This window comes from Branchiostoma lanceolatum, chromosome 1, assembly GCF_035083965.1.
Source record: "Branchiostoma lanceolatum isolate klBraLanc5 chromosome 1, klBraLanc5.hap2, whole genome shotgun sequence".
Lineage (NCBI taxonomy): Eukaryota > Metazoa > Chordata > Leptocardii > Amphioxiformes > Branchiostomatidae > Branchiostoma > Branchiostoma lanceolatum.
In genome coordinates, this window is record NC_089722.1 from 23315723 (window position 1) to 23337671 (window position 21949).

Below are 21949 nucleotides of genomic sequence, written 5' to 3' on the forward strand. Positions count from 1 at the left end.
TGGTTCTTCCACCTGTGAACCACGATGCAAGAAGGTGGCCTTTCAACTGTGTTACTGCTTGCCTGAAGCGTCCAGGGTAGGAGAGGGGGGACGACTCTTCATGTCAACAAGTCCTTCGTACATTGTACATGTGGGACACCTTTTCGCGTGCTTCTGTTCTCAAATGGGCCTTAAAACTGTGAGTAGACTGTCTTAGATTTCTGATACAAATTCCTTGTGCAGTATTTTACTTCAAGAAACTTTGAAACTTTCTTTTTGACCTTTCAATTATGCTAAAATGTAACATTAGGTCTTAAAATGTTTATGATGAATCAATGACACTGTTTGCTGTGTACACAACTGCTTGCACTTCTGATTCTTTACTGTTGTTTTTCCTCCAATGCTCACTTTTGAATGGTTTAAAAGCTGTTTATTAAACTAATATTCAGTGACTTAGATATCAATGAAAGGATAATCATAGTTATTATATCTTTTCAATGAACATAAATACATGTAGCTTACTGGACATATCAAAGCTACTTCTAAATGGCATTTTCACTATCAGATTGAAGTAACTGACTCTTGGAGACTCAATGTCATTATATACAACATTAAGTCCTTAGAATACCTGTACATAAATGGATGCCTACAAAGTATTAAATTTGGACATGTAGCTTAACAATCATTGATTCCAGAGTAAGGGACAGCTAATGACAGGAATCTAAGGATTACAGGAATATTCCATGATGTCACTGTGTTCTTACCACATCTTAACTGTTCGGAAGACACTAGATCTGTTTGTTTTGTGTGAAAATTGCAAGGTCGATTCAGACTAGGCAGCTGAGGGCTTTAGATAGTTGTACACTCTTTTGTACACTCAGTTAATCTGGTGTGTGACACACCTTGACCTTTTTTTGAGGCACACCTACAGCTAAAATCAACACGAAACGTCATTTCCTGAAATACTTTTTTGTATTACAATTTGTTATCTTCTGTCTCTTCAACATTTGTGGCCCCTGTACGTATATGATCATGTTGACTTGAAGGTAAGGGCATCCCAGAATAATTGTAGGTTAAATAGAAAGATGAACAAATCAAAGAACATGGTTGACATAACCTATGACCTTGTAGTCGTTTTCGTCATTTTCAAAAATTTCCATTACAGCGTATCATATCTTACACATGGAAGAGTCATCTTAGTCATAATTTTTGTGCAAATCATGATTTAAAACAGGAATACAAAATGAAAACCCAACCTACAATTTTGACATAACTCTGTGATTTGTCATTTAAATTTGTTTAAGGTGTGGCCATGTAGTCTACATTGTGGTACTTGACCCCATGAGTATCAAGCTCCTGCCATTTCTCAGTCAAATAACATGGCATCAAGACTGTAAATGATACCCTTATGGAGGTTAACTCCTAGTGGGTAGTGTAAATACTATGTTGTTACTTGTGATTGGTTGAAAAATGCTACAAAAGCCCTCTTCTGGTGAAGATAGTTTCACCCTGACCCCAAAAGGAGTCTTCATTAAAGGTTGACCCTGCCCTACAACATAAAGGAATGGAGGCCAGAAGGTCAAACTAATTTGTTTGTCATGTGACTTTTCTGTGAAATGTAGAAGGCAGAAGAGGAATTCTACTTCTCTGTATATCTCTATAAAGCACACTGTGCATGATTCTATTGTGTCATTATGATGTTTAAGTTTTCTTGTATACAACCATGTGAATTTTACCTGCCAATCAGTAATCTGCTACTTTTCTGATGAGAATATCAACAGAACGGCTTCTCGTCTTCACTTCATTCTGTCCAAAATTATCATATCTTTTTGCTGCAAAGCAATTGGAGATTGTTAGAAGAGATTTTCATGAAACTCCTACATTCTATATCATATAATGTAAGGTGTGGATTTCTTTGGTAAAACAGGAAATTTATATTTTGTTCAACGAATAATATTTCCATATGCTGTTTGGGCTCAGGCCTAACAGTAGTGCTGAACTTAATATACTGATCCATGAGGGCCCTAGGTACAATCTTTAAGTCAGACAATTAGATGCTGGAAACTGTTACTAATAGTCATACATTCAAGTCAGACTTAGCATTTTGATACCTGCATGTACTTGAAAAGAGGAAATTTCCAGACCACAATGGATTTCACATTTTGTACCATCACCACACACTGATTGGCATAATGAGTATCATGAGCAATGAGCATAATGCACATGAAAGACAGGCATACTACTGAATACCCCTCCCCCTTATACATCATCAAAAAGTCTTTCCTTCATCGAGGTCATATTGATATATTAAGTCTTAGAGCAACTAATTTACGAATGAGTCAGGTTTTTGAATTTTTGGTGGTCAAAGGAGTTGCTGACAATTATCAACACCTTAATTTATCTTATACAGGTGCACATCCTCAAGTTTTAACCAGTATGATAAATCTAATAGTAGTAAGAATTTTTCAGCACTAATTCTTTTTCCAGAGCCACCAGTTACATCTTGTTAGCTCTTGTTGGTATGAAAATTACAAGGATTATTAAAAGGCCAGGCTTTGTTCAGACCAGCCAAGGTGCATACCCAGGGAAGCCACCAGCTCAAATACCAGACCATCTACGCCCATACTAATACATGCAGATTTTCATTTTTTCTACGAAAAAATACCCCAGTGGAACGCCCTGCCTGGTCGGTCATGTTGTCTCCAAAAGTTGAGATGTTCCACCAGGCTGGAGGCCTACCCACCCTAGCCCAGGGTCTCCTCCCCCTACTTTGCCCCTGATGGGGTTATCTGTGGGTCAAACTAAGTTTAAGTTGAAGTTATGATGACTTTTAGTATTATTGATTTCATAAAATGCTTGGTATTGATCCTAAGGGTACAACAAGGCTCAAATATTGTAGATTTGGCTTCACTGAAAATTAGAGATATCACTTTTTAATAATTCTAAAAGACAAATTTTTAAGTGCCAGACTATCAGCATCAGATTGTGTACATCACTGAGATATGTCCATTGCCCGGTAAGGTCAGTAGTGGTACATCCCTTGTTGTATAAACACACTCCGAACATAGTTTACAGATGAGTCACTCAAGTGTATAGTTGGATCAGGTCAGGCATCTCAACATAAAAGAGCACAAGCCAAAACACAAAGGCTGTGCGGAAACATTGTGAAACGTCCCTTTGTGGGCGGAAGGGTGGCAAACGTACGCCAGCCACCTGCTATCTATTTTGATATGTTTGACCTTGATGAATTGCCTATCATTAAGAATGTTTTGAATTTTCTGCCAAGATACCATTATGATAGACTTATGTATCTGCTAGAATATTGTAGAATAGGTGAGAAAAAAGTACTAGTATATTTTGATAGTAGTATCAATGATTATGGTCAAGGTGTGTCGCACACTAGCTTTACATAATATGCACAACAATCTAAAGCACTGAAAATACCTACTGCTACTGCCTAGTATGAATTAACTTGACAATTTTAAAGAATAGAAAACTTATCTGGAATATTTGAATATTGGACGTGAAGATGGTAGTTGATATTTACCAGTCCAAAAGTTACATGTAACTGAAGACATCTATCCATCAATGACGTTCCTAGAAAGAGATCTTTATAAATGCCTCCTGTCAGCTAAAACTCTCTTGCATTGAATTTGTCAACGGTTACCTTTTTCAACATCTTCATCTCAAACAGGACTGATGAAAAAGGAGACAAGATGTGGGAAAATGACGAACAGCTCATCATTGAGCAACAGGTAAGAAATATTTCATTTTAACATAATTGTATGTAGTATGATCACTTGGGTATTGAAGGAATCCTGTTACTTGTATGATTATCCATATTTCCTTTCCCTCAATTGGAATTTGAATTATATGGCACTCAATGTCTCTTCAGAATACAGTGATGTTACAAGGTAATGCAATACAATCTATTGTCCACAAATGAGTGCGTCCTCAACTGTATTCACACAAACGTTTTACTCTAGGAATTATGTTGGCAAATGGTATGTAAGCAGGGGCAGCTAGCCGTTTTGATTTTAATGACTTTGTACTGACAGACCACTCTGATTCATTGTACCAGCATAATTGGTCGTTACATCATGGTGGAATTTAAGGTAATGCATTGGAGATTTTGCTGAGTTTATCATTATGTGTTATGAGCACTGATAATTTTGTACATCTCGTAATGCATGTCCATTATGCAGACCACCTGTAAAGCTAGAGGGAGAATGAAGAAATATAGTACTAAGCCAATTGTTGGAAATACCTGAGTTCTGTCCATGCCAGCCGTTAACACGGTATACAATACTGAGCTTAGCACAATGAAAACGGAATGTCTCTATCAATCTGCTGTTGTAATCCTTCTATCCACCTATTACAATGATTGGACTTTTCCCAGATTTGGAGGACAAGCCAAACAATGGGCCCTGTTGTCATCTGAATATTATGTTAGGTAAACATGGGCAAAGCAAGCTTGAAATGTATTTGTAGGTTAAATGGTCTTTATAGTGATTATGAGAGTCAGTCTAAAACTTACTGTGGGAGCATCAAAAATACTTGATGAGAGTACTAGTTGTACTAGATTCTATGTATTCATCATGATTACCTATATCTCTTACAGAGAAATGGGAATGGGGTCCAATCCACAGTCCAGGGCTGGATGAACGGTGGCCTGTCAACTGGCAAGGAGAAGTGCACCAAGGATGGCAAAAGGATTGTGGCAGAAGAGGAATGGTTTTATGAGAACGGAAAATGGGTGAGTGTTTGTCTAAATTTTTAAGAGTAATTTTTGTCAATATTCAGGCACACATGATGACAGTAGGCAGCATATGACGGAATTGTTCTCGCGAGAACGGCGCATGTCACACGAGATTGCGCGAGAACACACGTGAGCTCTGAGATCAACTGACTCTGGGACTCAGAGCTTGACACGTATCTGGTTCGAGTCGGACTGCACTGATTTCCGTCCGCTATCTGCCCCTTTTGCGCGCCAGTTTTTCCACCGACGCCCGTACTACTCCTCTGACTCTCGCCCAGACCTTCTCCCCGAGACCAGCAACTTCCACAACCGCCTTTCCTTCACATTTCAAGCATGTACGGGGCAGGTAAACGGAAAACGAGGCCCCCGGCCCGGTTCGCACTTTCCCCCACCGAAGAATCTGAAGAGGGCGGATGGCACTCCACGCCTGACGCCAGGTTGACTGAGCAGCTGAACAACGAACTTTTGGACGTCAGCAGGCGGATAGAACAGATGAAAACCGACTTGGGCATTCAGGAGGCAGAACTTGAGACGGCAAAGACCAGGGCCCCTCCCCATATCGCCGCGGCCACGAGAAGACGACGTCACGGGTCTTCGGTCCATCTTCCCAGGGGGCTTAGCGGCGCCCGGCTCCCAACAAGATGGCCGTCGCCAGCAGAGTGCTCCCGTCGACGTGCAGAGGCACTTCGCGCCGTCCCACAACAACGTGCCCACCTTGAAGGAGGTGCGGGCCTTTCATTCTTTGCACAGTAACCCGCCACCACACGCGCCAAGACCTTCAACTGGGCAGCCGGCCTTCGGCGGCGCACTCGGAGCCGAGAAACGCCCTCCCCACGCCAACCTGCAGACATCTCCGGACGGCGAGTCTCTGATCCAAGGTAAAAAACTTTCAAGTGGTTTATCCAGGAAGTCACACGACAGAGTGGTGAGGGAAGTCGCTTGGCCTCATGAATTCGTATTTTCGGCCACAAAAACAGTCACCCATGACTCCCTAACGTGGGATCAGTTAGTTGCAGGAGAAATGGCAATTATCTTGAGTCCGAACACAAATCCCATGGAGAGCCAGAACCGGGGCCATATTTTGAGGGGTCTGATGCTCGACATCCCCACATATTCCTTCATCGGCATCAGAAACTTTTATAAGATTTTGTGGATTCACGTTGAACATGGTCTCGTTACCATCGATACCAAGACCACCACAGCAGAAGTGCATAAACTCAAAGAAGACCATCTACGTAAAGCCTCAGCTGACTTCGGCGGTGCGAGCAGTGTGCACGTTATCCAGGGTCAAACAGCCTACATGGACAGAGCAGCCGGGCCAAGAACCACGTGTTGTTACAAATACCAACGGATGTGGGTGCTGGGAGCATCAGTGCGAGGGATTCTGGGCTGGTACTCGCCATCTCGGTGCGTGAGGGCTTCAGGGCAGGGCGTGGACGTAAGGCGCTGACCTTCGGTGTTGGGAGGGGCGGGGATGGGGGGTGGGTCACGTGGCTTGAAGTTGTGGGTCCAGACAACGTTTTTACCAGATTGGGCCGTTCTGTGATGTGAGCGGGGCCTAGTCAGAAATTGTCCCGTGCCGCTGCGTAATTGCCTTGACCACCCCGGTCCTTGTTGTGTGGGCAGTACCTTGCTGGATGTCCGGCATCCACTCCCGGTCTGTGTCTGGAGCAGTACTTGCATGCGTGGACGTGCAACACACCAGAGGCAGCTATATGGTCTGTGGCGAAGGAGCACGTGTTGCCCTGATATCTATAACAGTATGTGGTTCTTGGCCCGGCACCTCTGTCCATGTAGGCTGTTTGACCATGACTAGCTTGCAAACTGCTCGCAACACCAGAGTCAGCTGAGGGTTTCCTCAGGTGTTCTTCTTTGAGTTTGTGCACTTCCGCTGTGGTGGTCTCGGTGTCGATGGTGACGAGACCGTGTTCAACATGGATCCACAAAATCTTATAGAAGTTTCGGATGCCGACGAAGGAATATGTGGGGATGTCGAGCATCAGGCCCCTCAATATGTGGCCCCGGTTCTGGCTCTCCATGGGATGCGTGTTCGGACTCAGGATGATGGCCATTTCGCCTGCAATTAACTGATCCCAAGTTAGGGAGTCATGGGTGACTGGTTTGAAGGCCGAAAATACGAATTCGTGGGGCCAACTGACTTCCCTAACCACCCTATCGTGTGCCTTCCTTGATAAACCACTAGAAAGTTTTTTACCTGGACACGGTGGATCGCCGTCCGGGGAAGGCTGCGGGTTTTCGAGGGGAGGGCTTTTCTCAGATCCGAGTGCGCCGCCGGAGGCCTGCTGCCGGGTTGACGGTCTTGGCGCGTGTGGTGGCGGGTTACTGTGCAAGGCATGGAAGGCACGCACCTCCCGCAGGGTGGGCACGCTGGTGTGGGACGGCGTGAAGTGCCTCTGCACGCCGACGGGAACCCTCTGCTGGCGACGGCCATCTTGTTGGGAGCTGGGCGCCGCTAAGCCCCCTGGGAAGATGGACCTAGAACCCGTGACGTCATCCTCTCGTGGCCGCGGAGATATGGGGAGGGGGGTCTTTGCCGTTTCGAGTTCTGCCTCCTGAATGCCCAAATCAGTTTTCATCTGTTCTATCCGCCTGCTCACGTCCAAAAGTTCGTTGTTCAGCTGCTCAGTCAACCTGGCGTCGGGCGTGGAGTGCCATCCGCCCTCTTCAGATTCTTCGGTGGGGGAAAGGGCGAACCGCGCAGGGGGCCTCGTTTTCCGTTTACCTGCTCCGTACATGCTTGAAAGGTGGAGAAACGGCGGTTGTAGAAGTTGCTGGTCTCGGGGAGAAAGGTCTGGGCGAAGGTCGAAGGAGTAGTACGGGCGTCGGTGGAAAAACTGGCGCGCAAAAAGGGCAAATATCGGACGGAGATCGGTGTAGTCCGACTCGAACCAGATCGTGTCAAGCTCTAATAATATGATAGTACATGATAATATAAAAGATTAAAAAACAGTTTTCTTCAAAACTTGCAAAATTTCAAAACTTTTCAAAATTTGCAGTGAATGAGGGTGTTGCTGTTGGAGGAAGTTTGCGTTCTTGAGGCTGTGGGTCTAGTGTTTACTAATTTTATCGTTTCAAGTTTTACAAAAAACTTGATTAGTGTAACAGTGCCTTGCAAATTTGTGCAGGGTCCTGTAAAATGTACCTGCATGACACAGGACTAGTTTTTGTAACAATTTTCCACTTCGCTTGTCACTTGTAACTTCAATTGCTAGTAAATATGGGGTAGAGGTGCCAAGTAGTTTTGCCACCAAAGGTTAACAGCATCTGTATGCAGAATTGAGCAGTCAACTTTAAAGCTAAGGCAAGGTTTACACACAAGTTTTTGGAGTCAGCGAGGGGCTGTGTGTGAGGAGCTTTGAGCTGCTCAAGTGGAGTTTTCCTACTAGAAAACACTACTTGAGTGGCCTAGGGTTCTCCTTGCACAGTCCTGAGTCAACGACTGTGTAAATCGGGCCTAAATGCGTAAATACAGCATAACCTGACATGATTTGACTTTTTTCCACAGGTGCACATCTGGATATATGAAGACCAAGTGTATGAAGTGGAAGATGCCAGATCCAGACTGGAGTCTGAAGCAGCTTCCAAGGAACTTAAGAAAACAACACAAGTTATAGAAGAGACAGTGGTGGAGGAAAAGGAAATTGAGGTAAGATTTAACAGTTTCTAAGCTATCCTCTTTGTGTTTGAATACGGAATGGTAGATTGCTTTATGTTGCTGGTACTTCACTGAGATATTTGATAGCTAAGGACCTTAATTTCATGTTTTGTTGATTTTTCCCAGTTGAAATAGAAAACATAGAACCTTTTCCAAGTAGAAAAAATCATGAGTTTCTGGCAGTAATTTTGATTATAAGTGGGAAAGCAATTAGAACACATACCTCACCACTACGTCTTTGTCATCATCGGAAACAAAGAAACTGTGATATAATCCTGTTGACACGTTTGCATCTTCTTCAACACAAAATGTTCTTCAGGAGGAGATAAAGGGTCCTGGAATGCGGATCATCATCAAAGGACCGTTCCGACTGCAGCGAGCACCTCCGAAGCCTGGCATCAAATGGAAGAAGAAAGTAGAAGAGGTACTGGGCAACCAGCCCACGGTGTGGCAGGCATTGGTAGCAGGAGCGTTAAAGCATGGGACAGAGAATGATTTGGGGGATTGTAGCTCGGCGGTGCTTGAACCAAAGGTGGTAGATGCTTTAGTAGTTGGTAGTGACCCAGAGTCTGCAATACCGGTGGTGTTGGAACAAGTGCAAGATGGTAGTGGTGATGATGTAGATGCGGCAATGGTGCCAGTGGGGCCGAAGGAGGATTCCGTGGTGCCAGTGTCAGACGGGAAAGGCAAGGTGCCGACATGGCTGGAGAAGGTTACGAGCAATGGCCATGGTGGTAGTCAGGGGCAGCTTGCAAAGGTGAGCAACTGGTATTAGTAAATTGGCAAACAGTGCATCATATACATGTGTCTGTGTAGCCAAATAGTGTGTCCAAAAAGTATGGACCTTTTTAGAATTATCATGCCAATCAGCATGTGTATTCGTCAAACATTTTATTTTTTCTCACCATGTTTTATTGCCTTTTTTGCATGTAGCGTTGCAATCCAAGTCCGTGAAACAACAATCTTATGGCTTAAGTTTATCATACTTGTATGACTGAGGATTTTGACATGCATTTAGATGTCTATGTGTAGGTCTTGATTCGTTCAATAACTGCACATAAGACTTCGAAGGCTAACCTAAATATTCACCACCGATAGGTCAAGAAGGAACTGAAAGTAATAGAGCTCCTGGAAGAGTCAGACTCGGGCATTGAGAGCACACCCACGCATGAGATCAGAAAACTCAAGCAGACCCTTTACGGCATCGGTCGCGAGGAGAAGCAACTAGGCACGACAAAGATCGCTACAGCACAATTTCAAAAGGCCCATCTGGCTTCCCAATCCTCAGAAAAATTCTTCAAACCTGACGTACAACAAGTGAAGACAGAAGATGCAGTATACAACCAGGGCACGGAACAAACACTAAAATTAGCATTGGAAAGTACTCGTACAGGTGTGGACACTTCTGCTGCCAACTTTACGCGCCCACAGTATAACAATGTCACCCAACAACTCCTTCAACCTAAGAAGACGATTGCGAAGACCCAAGACCCTAGCTATCACAAAGGGGTTGCTGGAAGTGTGTCTACACAAGAGGAGAAGATCACAGGTGACATAGAGAGCTTCGAGCATCAGAAGGTGAAATATGAGTACATAGACGTGACTAAAAACAGGGCACAAGAATCAATAACAAGAAGCCTGGACCCCAACTTCAACAATGGAGTGGAGGAAGAGATAAAGATATCGTTAGGTGAACTACAAGGCGTTATCCCAGGCCTTGTGTATTCAAAACCCTGCTATGAAATCCTCAAGCAAGATCAGAACCAGGCATTCGTGAGTCAAGTAACCAGCGAGGCTCCATTGTACATGGAAGCTGGCGAAGGGCAGACAACGATACGTCCAGTTGGCAACGTCGCCAACATACCCCCAATCAAATACCACCAAGCAGCAGTGGCACAAACTGGCCAACCGCTGTCAACGGCAAACTCATCTGTGGCCAAAACCGAAATGGCGTATCACAAAGGGAAACAAGAGGAAACAGTTGTTGCGGCGGAAGAAGTAAAAGATAACATCAAAAAGTTGACGTACTCTAAAGTTGCGGTGGAAGAAACAAAAAAGCTGCGTTCAGTCAAGCCGGAGGTGTTTCAGGCAAAGATAATGCGTCCAAATTACCTGGAAGCCAAAGAGGACAAAATAGAATTGAAGCTGGGAGAGGTCAAAGATAACATTAAAAAGTTCACTTACTCAAAAGCTGCCTTCAAACAAACAGAAAAGCTAAGGTCTAATAAGCCAGAAGTGTTTCAACAGACGAGTCAGGATCCAGAATTCAGACAGGCCAAGGAGACAAAACGAGAGTTGAAACTGAAGACCACACTTGAAGAAATACCGGCGTTTAAGTATCAAAATTCACCCGTAACAAAAATTCCGAAAGTGAAATTCCATATGGTGATGAAGAGTACTGTGGATATTTGTGTACCCTTATATCTAGGAGAAGAAGGGAAGGTTACAGTTGAGCCCGAAGAAGTTGACGGAGAGTTAAAGCCATTAGACTTCAAGAAGACAATCTTTGAGCCGCTGAAGCAAGTGGTCTGGAAGCATAACACAGATGAGGTTGCGTCCTACGATGCGAAATACCTCAGTGGCGAAGAGAAGAAAATCACCCTCGAAAAAGAAGACCTTGGTGAAGCCATTGAGCCATACAAAATCGAATCCTGCACCTTCTCCACAGTGTCCCAGGAGATGTACTCGCCCAACTCTGAGGAAGTTAAGGCTACAGCTCCGAATTACCTACAGGCTACAGAAGATGAGGTTGTGGTGACGTCAGAGCAGACGAGGAAAGGTGACCCACCTATTCCATGGGAAAAGGCCGCAGTGGAGAAGATAGAAGTGCTTTCGTCTGCCACAGAGGAGAAAACAGAGTCAGAAGAATCAGCGTTGCTTCAAGCAGATGAGGCAGAAGAGCATGTCACTGCTGAGGAAGCAGGTACTTTTGAAGTTATCGCCCTACAAACGCCAACGTACGAAGTGATAGAGAATCTGGAAGGCAAGGTGGAAACTGTCACTCTTGAAAAGACAGAAGCACCCCAGTACAACGAAGGTATCGAGAACACACTGGAAAAACTCCAACTGGAAAAAGTTCGTCGACTTCAGCCACCAATCATCGAAAGGGCGGAGGTCGACGTAATAGAGGTAGACAAATCTACCCCCGTATATGTCAGTCAGCAAGCGGTTGAACAGGTACCCTTGGCGATACATACTGCCGTAGAGAGGGATCTGCCAAAATGGGAACAATGTGAAGATGTTGAGTTCGAAGAATTGAAGACAACGAAAGCGACGCCAAAGGTTGCGTTGGGGCAGTTATACACGGCAAAAGGAAGGCAGCCGAAGGTAAATTTTGCAGAGGAACCATCTCCCGTCATATCGGACGAGGTGCACCAAGTTAAGAGACCTATCTCCCCACCTCCAAAAGGAAACTTCAAAGTCAATGAAAAGTTGTATGAACTGGCGCTTGGAGAAACAGAGGACATCCCGCAGGTAGAGAAGGAGTCAGCAAAGGTGAGTCTAGTTCCGAAAGCCGAGGAGAACAAGGCTGACAGCAACGAGTTACAGACTCTTTACATGGACATGAAGTTTGCAGACGAACATGAGAATTATCTCCAGCTCGGAGAAGTCGGGGATCTGGAGTCATCATACGCTCTGGATAAAGCTGACATCAGTCTGGCGGACATGGACGCGTTCGGACAGGTAGAAGTGGTGGCTATGCAAATGAAGAAGCTGGATCTCCCCAAGCTTGAGTTCCACGAAGAGCAGGAACAGATCACAGTGGCGGACGTCAATCTGTCTCCTATCGTGATTTCTCCGAAGCCCAAACAGCTACACGCTGAGTACCACGTAGAGGAGACAGAAGATTACCCTGACTATTCATTGTCCCTACAAGCAGTCCCACGATCTCTGCTGAAGGAAGCGCATGAGGAGACCGTCAATGAACTTTCCGACAACGTGCTTGAAGTGCCGGAAATAAGATACAGTGATCCCAAGAAAGCTGACATACCTCAAATGGAAACCCACGTTGCGGGAAAAGGGACTGTTGAATCGTTCAAAGCACCGAAGATTCACCACGGGGAAGAGTACGTTGAACACGTTCGGCCCGAGGAGTCAGAGCCACTTGCTGACATGACAAACACTTCCGCAACGTCTGGGGAGGTGGCCATTTTAGACCTGTGGAAGGCACTTATCCAAGAATCGAAGACAGAGCTAGATACCTTGCAGGCAAAGGAAACCAATATCAACATGGTTGGGCTGGAGGTGATCTCGGATATCACTCCGTTGTCACCAGACATTGCAAAAGAATTTGATTTACCAGATGAATCTTACATCCAGGTTGAGCAGGCTCCTAAAACAGAGACGTCAGTCTACGTCCCTCCACCAGAGCTGAAGAATTCTCAAGAGGCTGTTCTTTTACTAAAAGAACATGAAATCGTCGAGGTTCCCTACAAGAAGGACACTGAAGGGAAGGCCAAGGTTCTTGCTGTGCCAACGCAACGCCTTGAAAATGTCCAGTCCTCAAAGACAGAGATTCTGCAAGCACAGAACTTCGCTGAGGAGCATGTCATCGACACAAGACAGGAGTACATCTACATCATTCCACCCTCTGGAGGTGAGGATGCACAAGTCACAACACTTCCAAAAACTGACATGGACAAAGCTCATGCACAGTCTTTCAGAATGCAGCAGTTCCCCGAGGAACGCATCATCGACCTTAAAGAGGGGGTCATCCTCACAATTGATGATCCCTCTTCTCTGACAGTAAGCTCCTCCATGCTCCCGCAGCAGCAGATGGACCGTGCAAACGCACAACGCTACAGGATACAACAACTAGCCAGTGAACAGGTCATTGACGTCAAGGAGCAAAGGGTCATCGTAATTGAACCTCCCGACTCTACGACAGCAGGAACGTCCTCTCTTCCACACCTAGAGATGGACCGTGCCCGGGCAGAGCGCTACAGGATCCAACAGTTAGCGCAAGAAGGGGAGGAAGAGTTAGAAGAGCAGAAGGTTGATACCATACATCCCCACTCATCGGATGCGGCCAGAGAGTCCACACTTCCACACTTGGAAATGGATCGTGCTCGGTCAGAGCGTTACAGAGTCCAACAGATGGCTCAAGAGGGGTCGGTCGATTTGAAAGAGCTCCAGGTTGACACAATACAGCCCCACTCATCGGATGGGGCCTGGGAGTCCACACTTCCACACTTGAGATTGGATCAAGCTCATGCGGAGCGCTACAGGATCCAACAGATGGCTCAGGAGGGGTCGGTCGATTTGAAAGAGCTTAAGGTTATTTGGATAGATCATGACTCATCAGATGCAGCCAGGGAGTCCACACTTCCACACTTGAGATTAGATCAAGCTCATGCAGAGCGCTACAGGATCCAGCAGTTAGCGGGAGAAGGCGAGGAGAAAGTAGAAGAACATAAAGTTGATACAATACATCCCCACACATCGGATGCGGCCAGGGAGTCCACACTTCCACACTTGGAAATGGATCGTGCTCGGGCAGAACGCTACAGGATCCAACAGTTAGCCCAGGAAGGAAGTGTTGATATGAAAGAACATGCAGTCGGTACAATACAGCCCCACGCTTCAGATGCAGCTAGGGAGTCCACACTGCCACACGTGGAGATGGATCGTGCTCAGGCAGAACGCTACAGGATCCAACAGTTAGCCCGGGAAGGAAGTTATGATATAAGAGAGCAACACGTCAGTTGGATAGATCCCCACACATCAGATGCGGCGAGACGCTCCACACTTCCACACGTGGAGATGGATCAAGCTCGATCAGAGCGCTACCGGATCCAACAGTTAGCCCAGGAAGGAAGTGTTGAAGTAAAAGAACATCATGTCAGTTGGACAGATCCCCACTCATTGGATGCAGCCAGGAGGTCCACACAGCCACACGTGGAGATGGATCGTGCTCGGGCAGAACGCAACCGGATCCAGCAGTTAGCCCAAGAAGGAAGTGTTGAAGTAAAAGAACATCACGTCAATTGGATAGATCCCCACTCATCGGATGCAGCCAGGAGGTCCACACAGCCACACGTGGAGATGGATCGTGCTCGGGCAGAACGCCACAGGATCCAGCAGTTAGCCCAAGAAGGAAGTTATGATATAAAAGAGCAACACGTCAATTGGATAGATCCCCACTCATCGGATGCAGCCAGGAGGTCCACACTTCCACACGTGGAGATGGATCGTGCTCAGGCAGAGCGCTACAGGATACAGCAGTTAGCCCAGGAAGGAAGTTATGATATAAAAGAACAACACGTCAATTGGATAGATTCCCACTCGTCGGACGCAGCCAGGAGGTCCACACTTCCACACGTGGAGATGGATCGTGCTCAGGCAGAGCGCTACAGGATCCAGCAGTTAGCCCAAGAAGGAAGTTATGATATAAAAGAGCGACATGTCAATTGGATAGATCCCCACTCATCAGATACTGCGAGACGCTCCACACTTCCACACGTGGAGATGGATCGTGCTCAGGCAGAGCGCTACAGGATCCAACAGTTAGCCCAGGAAGGAAGTGTTGATATGAAAGACCATGCAGTCGGTACAATACAGCCCCACTTATCGGACGCAGCAATGGGGTCCACACTGCCACACATGGAGATGGATCGTGCTCAGGCAGAGCGCTACAGGATCCAGCAGTTAGCCCAGGAAGGAAGTGTTGATGTAAAAGAGCAACGCGTCAATTGGATAGATCCCCACACATCGGATGCGGCCAGACGTTTCACACTTCCACACGTGGAGATGGATCGTGCTCAGGCAGAGCGCTACAGGATCCAACAGTTAGCCCAGGAAGGAAGTGTTGATATGAAAGACCATGTAGTCGGTACAATACAGCCCCACTCATCAGACGCAGCTAGGAAGTCCACACTGCCACACGTGGAGATGGATCGTGCTCGAGCAGAACGCTACAGGATCCAGCAGTTAGCCCAGGAAGGAAGTTATAATGTAAAAGAACATGCAGTCGGTACAATACATCCCCACCCATCGGACGCAGCAATGAGGTCTACACTTCCACACTTGGAGCTGGATCACGCCCACACTGAGCGCTTCAGAATTCAACAACGGGGGCGGGAAGAAGTACTCCGTGTTAGGGAGGCATATGTCGATAGGATTCCATCATCATCTCACCATCATCACGGGCGGGTCATCGTTGTAGATGGATATCCTATGCACAGGATGAGACCAAAACCAACCACGTGGACAGAAATTCCTGCGCCGAGGGTTCGGCATCCACCACGGGAGACTGTCGTTAATTCTTCTGCGAGAAATGTTATCGGGGTTATTCCACCTCTTGCTACGGACGCGGCCAGGCAAGGTTCCATACCTGCTGAGGTTTTGCAGAAGGTGCGAGAGCAACGCGTGGACAGTCAACAAGCGCCTGCTGACGAGAGAAACGTCCACGAGAGAGTGGAAATAACATCAGTTATCCCGCCTCTTCCGGCAGACATTGCCCACAAAGCGGAGACACCAGCAGAGGTCTTTCGCAGGGTACACTCGCATCATGTTCACAGTCATAACGCGTACTCAGGCCAGGAGACGAATCTGAATGAGGTCGTGGAGTCACAAAAGCCACTCCCTCCCCTAGAGACCCGCACGTCTATGTGGCGGCTTGTCCCAGGACACGAAACGGCGAGGGCCAGGTCGACAAGCAAGGAGTCACACTACATGCCGGAAACGGAGGTTGCCGACGAGCCCATCCCTCCTGTCGAGCGAACGGTACCTGCCCAGCAGGTTGTCACCTCCGATGAATTCCACAGGGCAGACGCATCCACGCTACACAGTAGCTGGGTTCCAGCGGAGATCCAGGTTGTTGGAGAACTGGACACCCTTATGCAGCAGGGCATCATCCGGTTCAATCCTCTCAGTCAGCTAGTCGAAAATGGTGTCGATGTTCACGATTACGACGAAATGTTCATGGTCAAACAACACAGCGGAATAAGGAGATCGTCTTCCCTACAGTATCCTGTTAACACGGGGCATCTTAGGCAGACCGATAACTTCAAGGTCGGTCATATCCCTCAGGTTGGTTATCCAACAAAGCAGTGGACTTCAGCACAGCAGCTTGCTTCAGAAACGGTCGAAGACAGAGGTGATGACGACTTTGACTATGACAAGCTCATCAGGATGACAACAGGTGGCAAACATGAAGTCACGGATGACCAGCTGCCCAAATCAGGATGGTCTACGGTTGAGGTGACAGGACAGGACAACGTAGCCGAGCAACAGCAAAGATCTATGGAAAGAATCTACAACCGCCAAGATTCTGTTTTCATTGACCACAGAAAGTCACAACCTAGGATACGGAGTGACAGACCACCGTTTGCCTTCGATTTCAGTCGTCTGATTCACTGGACGGTTGGTGAGCAGAATGAGGTAGCAAAGCTGCCAACACATCCCGGAGCGAACCCGCCTCATCTAGTGCCGATCAACTTTGACAAGACCACCACATGGGTCGTTGGGACAGACCAAGGGAACGGGACAGCACCAGAGAAAACTTACGTCAGTGTCGCTGTTCCAGTCAGGGTCAGGAACACCTACTTTGTCGAAGGATCCGACGCCAGATCCGACACCAGATCCGACATCGTCAAATCACCAGAGGCAACTGTTCTCCACGACATGCAGGACTGGAAAACTCTGACACGACAAGGAGGAAGGTCGGTTTATTCAGCGATGGGCGGCGATCCACAGTACTCGTCTGCTCCACCGCTGCAAACATTCCAAGGGTATCATCAACCCTCTGATGGCGCGTATGGAGACAGCCGTCAGCTTAGAGGGGAAGGGTCAGTGGACAGCAGCACTTCTGGACTAGTCAAACGAAGGGCACCGCAGCCACCCGTGCAGAGGGCAACCAGCCCTGTGCAACATGTGTACACGTCATCTCCTCCCGCACGGCCAACTAGTCGACCAGTGTCCCAAGGTTGGTCGAATATCTAAATCCTACATTTCAATGCAAAGCAAATGCTTCTCCCAAATTCTTATGCAATAATAACATAATTAACATGATTAAGGGGACCGTTTTTCAGCACAAAGTTTGGTACAGAAGCCAACAACAATTTTGTAATGCTACTTTTGAATTTCAAAAATATTACACATTTAACTTTTCCATTGACGACTTCATTTGCAGTATGGAGGCAATGCAGTACTATATCACTTGTCATAGATGACATAAGAACATGTCATATGTTGAGTTATGATGTAAATCACTATCCTGTAGACACCTTGCCTAATGGGGACTTTTTAACAACTTTTTTCAGGTGATCCAACTGACAGCCAGGGATGATCACCAATTTGACTTAAACCTTCTTATACAAAGTCCATGTAGTTTCAGTCGTAGTTGCAGACATAGTCATAGACAGGATTGAAAACAATATGACGGGAACTGTATATATTAGCAAGTGGGTAGGTGAAAAGAGAGATGTTTGGGCCTCATTCTCTCTTGCATTCCTTGTGCAGCATATAGAATTAAATGGCTTAGAATACGGTATATCATAAATAAAATCGAATGAATGTGTTTTTGTTTTGCTTAGAGTTGAGGCTTGTAAAGTCACTGTCTTGAAAAAACATGTGTATAACACATGATGAAACTACCGGAGCTAAGATGGGAATCAAAATCAGACTCAACCATGCTGGCAATTATACTCTGGAAATAGTGCTTAGCCACGAAGTTCACAAGATTAGTGAAAAAAGCGTTTACAATATGCCTATCTCCATTAGGGTCTCTCCTTTATTTGTGAACTAATCAATGTTCCCTAACAGCTGTGATTTACTCATGGTTGATCTTATAACCATTACATCTTACATCTCAAATCACTAATATACCTTCCCATGATTTTAGGTTTCTTTACATTTCTAATTCATGATAACAACAGCGGTCACAGTTCTTCGTTGTGTGTTTTCCAACATTTCTATTTCATGATAACATTTAGCTTACGACACTTAGGTTTTATGACCAATTGTTTCTAACACGTCTTCCTACTTTCTTACTGCTGTCAGCGCCTGCTTCTGCGCATGCTTTCCACGTCCAATCACTGCAAAATGGCTACGCCTCCCCGCCAGGACGCCCCCTTTCCCCTCCCCATGAGTCGAGATACCCATCCATACCAGCACACCCCAAAGGACCTGCTCCCCAACCCCCAGCGCCGCTTACGCCACCCTCAGGTACTGCAGATACCACTGTACCAAAGGCGGTTATGGCCAACGGGAGGCACTCTCCATCAGAACTAGACAGTAAGTACTGCCTTTTATGTGCCATCCTAACAACAACTTAGAGAGAACTTTAGATCAAAGGGATCACTAACTGTCGAGTGGGGTCATGGAGGACAACATATTAATGTACCTTCAAACAACCTGCACATCTTACAGAACAAACCTGCTCTAACGAAGAATCATGCACTAAAAGTATCAATACAACGTATCAATTCGATTTATGCCTTTATTTGTACCATGTTGCTGTAAGGATTAGGCAAATCTGTAGTACTTAGTACTAGTAGCTATCTCTCAGGGTGCCATGACTGACTTTAGAATTACTGTATTTGCAAAATGTTTTTATTCATTCTCTAGACGGAGACGACTATGTGGACCTTCGACGCGATAGCGAGGTCAGCTCTCTATCGTCCTATGGAAGTCAGAAAGGAGTTAAGGTAGTCTTTTCATTTCACATACAGAAAGAGTGGGCTCCAGTCCGTAGTGGTAGTACTGGAATAGTCACCAAACTGATTTCATATTCAAAACACAATGTGCCATACATGTCATGGAGTAAGAGTTGGAATTATAACGTTTGCGAAGGCATCTGGCACCAACAGTAGAAGGAGACCAAAAATTCACATACGACATATTATAATTGAAAGAAAAAGAGAACACACACATGATGTCTCCTCTTTCTTTCCCAACTTCACAGAGGAGCAAGTCGTCGAGCCGATATTTCCCCATCTTCAGAAGGTCCAGTAGTAAGGAAAGCTTGGGGAAGCGTCCCAGTGTCTTGGACGACAGGTCCCCAACTGGACAACCCAAGAGGAGATGGCCAAAGATACAGATATGAAATGTAAAAAAAAGCTTATGTTTTTAACGATACATGAAGTGTTTTGACAATATCAGCACAAGCACGGCTTCCGAATTTCTGCCTAAACCATTTACATACATTTCGTCATACTTGTGTAAATAGCTCATTTTACATTCCGTAAATAGACGTACATGTATATGTATATGTATTTGTTCATGATCGTATGGAGGGCAGTAAAACTAGCAATGGATACCTTGACCTCCTTCATCATTTAACCTCCTGCATCATCATACTGACGCGTCATCACGGCACGAATACAGAAAAACGCTATTGCTGCTGTATTCGGTCATTTGTTGATCAAGGCTTAAAAAAACACCTGTATTACTGAAATATACAATGGAGCTGAACTTGAACAATCTCCATAATATACGTTATGAATATTCCCAAAAAACTGCAATCATTTATCAAGGACCTGTACGTGCAGCTCCTTGGGCATATTCGTGACATAACACCTCCATTCCTCAACTTACTCCCGATATCGATGTCTCTTTATTCTAGGGAGGGAAGAAGAAGAAGGAAGAAGGACGTGACTGGGGGATACCGAATAGAAGATGCAGTGTGGAAGTTTGAAAGTGACATGGCAATATTACGTGTTTACATTTATACTAACAATAGACTGGGGGATGGAAAAATGGATGGAGGAACGTGAAAAGGAGACATTCGTATAGATGTATTGAAGCCGAACGAAATACAATGTGATCTGTTACAATTACTAACTTGTAAATACTTGGAGTTGGGTACTGAATGTAACTATACATGAAATTGCCGTTACTAGGGTCAACTATAAGATAATACCTGTTCCAATTGTATCAAATGTAAACAAACGTATTATTATACACCATGCAATGTAGACTTCAAATATGCGAGGGGTTCATTAGGCTACAGTTTCTATACAGCAAGTATCTATTATCAAATTACATGCTAATGTCGAAAGGAATAAGCCATGTGTAGTTTGATACAGACTATAAACATAAGCATTGCTACTTGTACAGGCGATGGGAACTGGTCTGATAGTGACAATTCACTATTATCATCATGATGTAAAATACCATCATATAATGGTAATTTCATTTTATATGTATATGTATTCCCCGGTGATTGGATATCACGTTCTTATAATCATGATAAGCACTATCATAGACGGAATAATTCAATAGAAATCGAAGTTTCTAGCTGGTTATGACTTGATCACATGCAAGTAGTACTAATAGTTTCTATCATCTGCATGGCGGTTTTTCCACAGTTGTAAAAGATTCGGTATAGATATCCACAGCATTGGATGATTGACAAAGGTTACTTCGTACCCTGAGAAAATGTAGATCCCTGGCGTAGCAACGGATACATGGAATGTCATACCAGAATACGTCTGAAAAGGCTAGATACTGGATATTTAAAGTTATTTCAGTATCATAAGCTCGTCTAATATTACAAATAATGACGTCAAATGTCTTCTGACAACAAAATAATTAAGACTCCAAATGTTCGAATATTACCCAACAAAAAGCAGATGAGATTTTATGTTCACCGTATACGCGTATCCATCATTGAAACCTGTATATGTTTGTAGTCTAGGGTTCGCTATATCATAGGTAACTAGTAGTAATGGTTTATTGATTGATTCACATGTCACGAACAATGGCAGCCCATTGGCTGAATTGGAGCTCGGCCATTACAATTTATAGGGCAGTAAAAACAACAACTTGATAATTCATCAAAATATTTAAATACTACAAGACGAACTTACTCGACAGTCCACAAATACGTTCAGTCATAATATACATATAAAATCAACAATCGAATCCAGCTCGAAATTGAGAAGTCAGCTAAAGCAAATTAGCTGTACAGGCGATGGAAACTGGTCTGATAGTGACAATTCACTATTTATCATCATGATGTAAAATACCATCATATAATGGTATTTTCATTTTATATGTATATGTATTCCCCGGTGATTGGATATCACGTTCTTATAATCATGATAAGCACTATCATAGACGGAATAATTCAATAGAAATCGAAGTTTCTAGCTCCATGCATGGATTGGGGATTTAAGGTGTTTTGATATACACATGGTGACATGATGAAGTTCAAATCTAGCATATACACAGTATACCTCACAGCTTATATGTCAGGCCGCTATTCATCATATACAGGTGGCTTGTTATCAGTAGTCATTAACATTGTGTAAACAAACATGTGTATCTTAAACGATAACAAAATGATGAAGTAATCTAATCTTTTGTATAACCCTACCCCTAAACGTACGGTGAAACATTACAACTGTATTCTACTAGGAATATATTCTAATATAACAATTGACCTACTAATACGCCTTTGTGTGTCAGTACCTTATCTGTTACGTGTGATTATTATTCCTAGCATTAAGTATTAAGTATTGTTGTCTTGGACAAAAAGTACCCTTTACATTAGAAAAATCCAACTGGTTACAATTATGAAATGACGCAAG

General features: G+C 44.8%; 1 protein-coding gene across 3 annotated transcripts; it reads left to right on the plus strand.

The window, feature by feature from the left end:
- The first annotated feature begins 18 nt into the window (after positions 1-18).
- LOC136442490 (uncharacterized) lies at positions 19-21811 on the plus strand. 3 transcript variants are annotated; one of them, XM_066439379.1, is made up of 10 exons: positions 21-178; positions 3674-3734; positions 4601-4735; positions 8265-8405; positions 8734-9171; positions 9513-17340; positions 18417-18650; positions 18984-19063; positions 19321-19464; positions 19981-21811. In XM_066439379.1, exons 1-9 carry the CDS (start codon positions 129-131, stop codon positions 19459-19461), a joined length of 9108 nt encoding a protein of 3035 aa, XP_066295476.1. In that variant the 5' UTR covers positions 21-128; the 3' UTR covers positions 19462-19464; positions 19981-21811. The 3 variants fall into 3 exon arrangements, with proteins under 3 accessions (XP_066295492.1, XP_066295476.1, XP_066295485.1); XM_066439388.1 differs by having other exon boundaries at positions 8734-8838; XM_066439395.1 differs by lacking the exons at positions 18984-19063; positions 19321-19464; positions 19981-21811 and having other exon boundaries at positions 19-178; positions 17678-18534.
- The last annotated feature ends 138 nt before the right edge of the window (positions 21812-21949 follow it).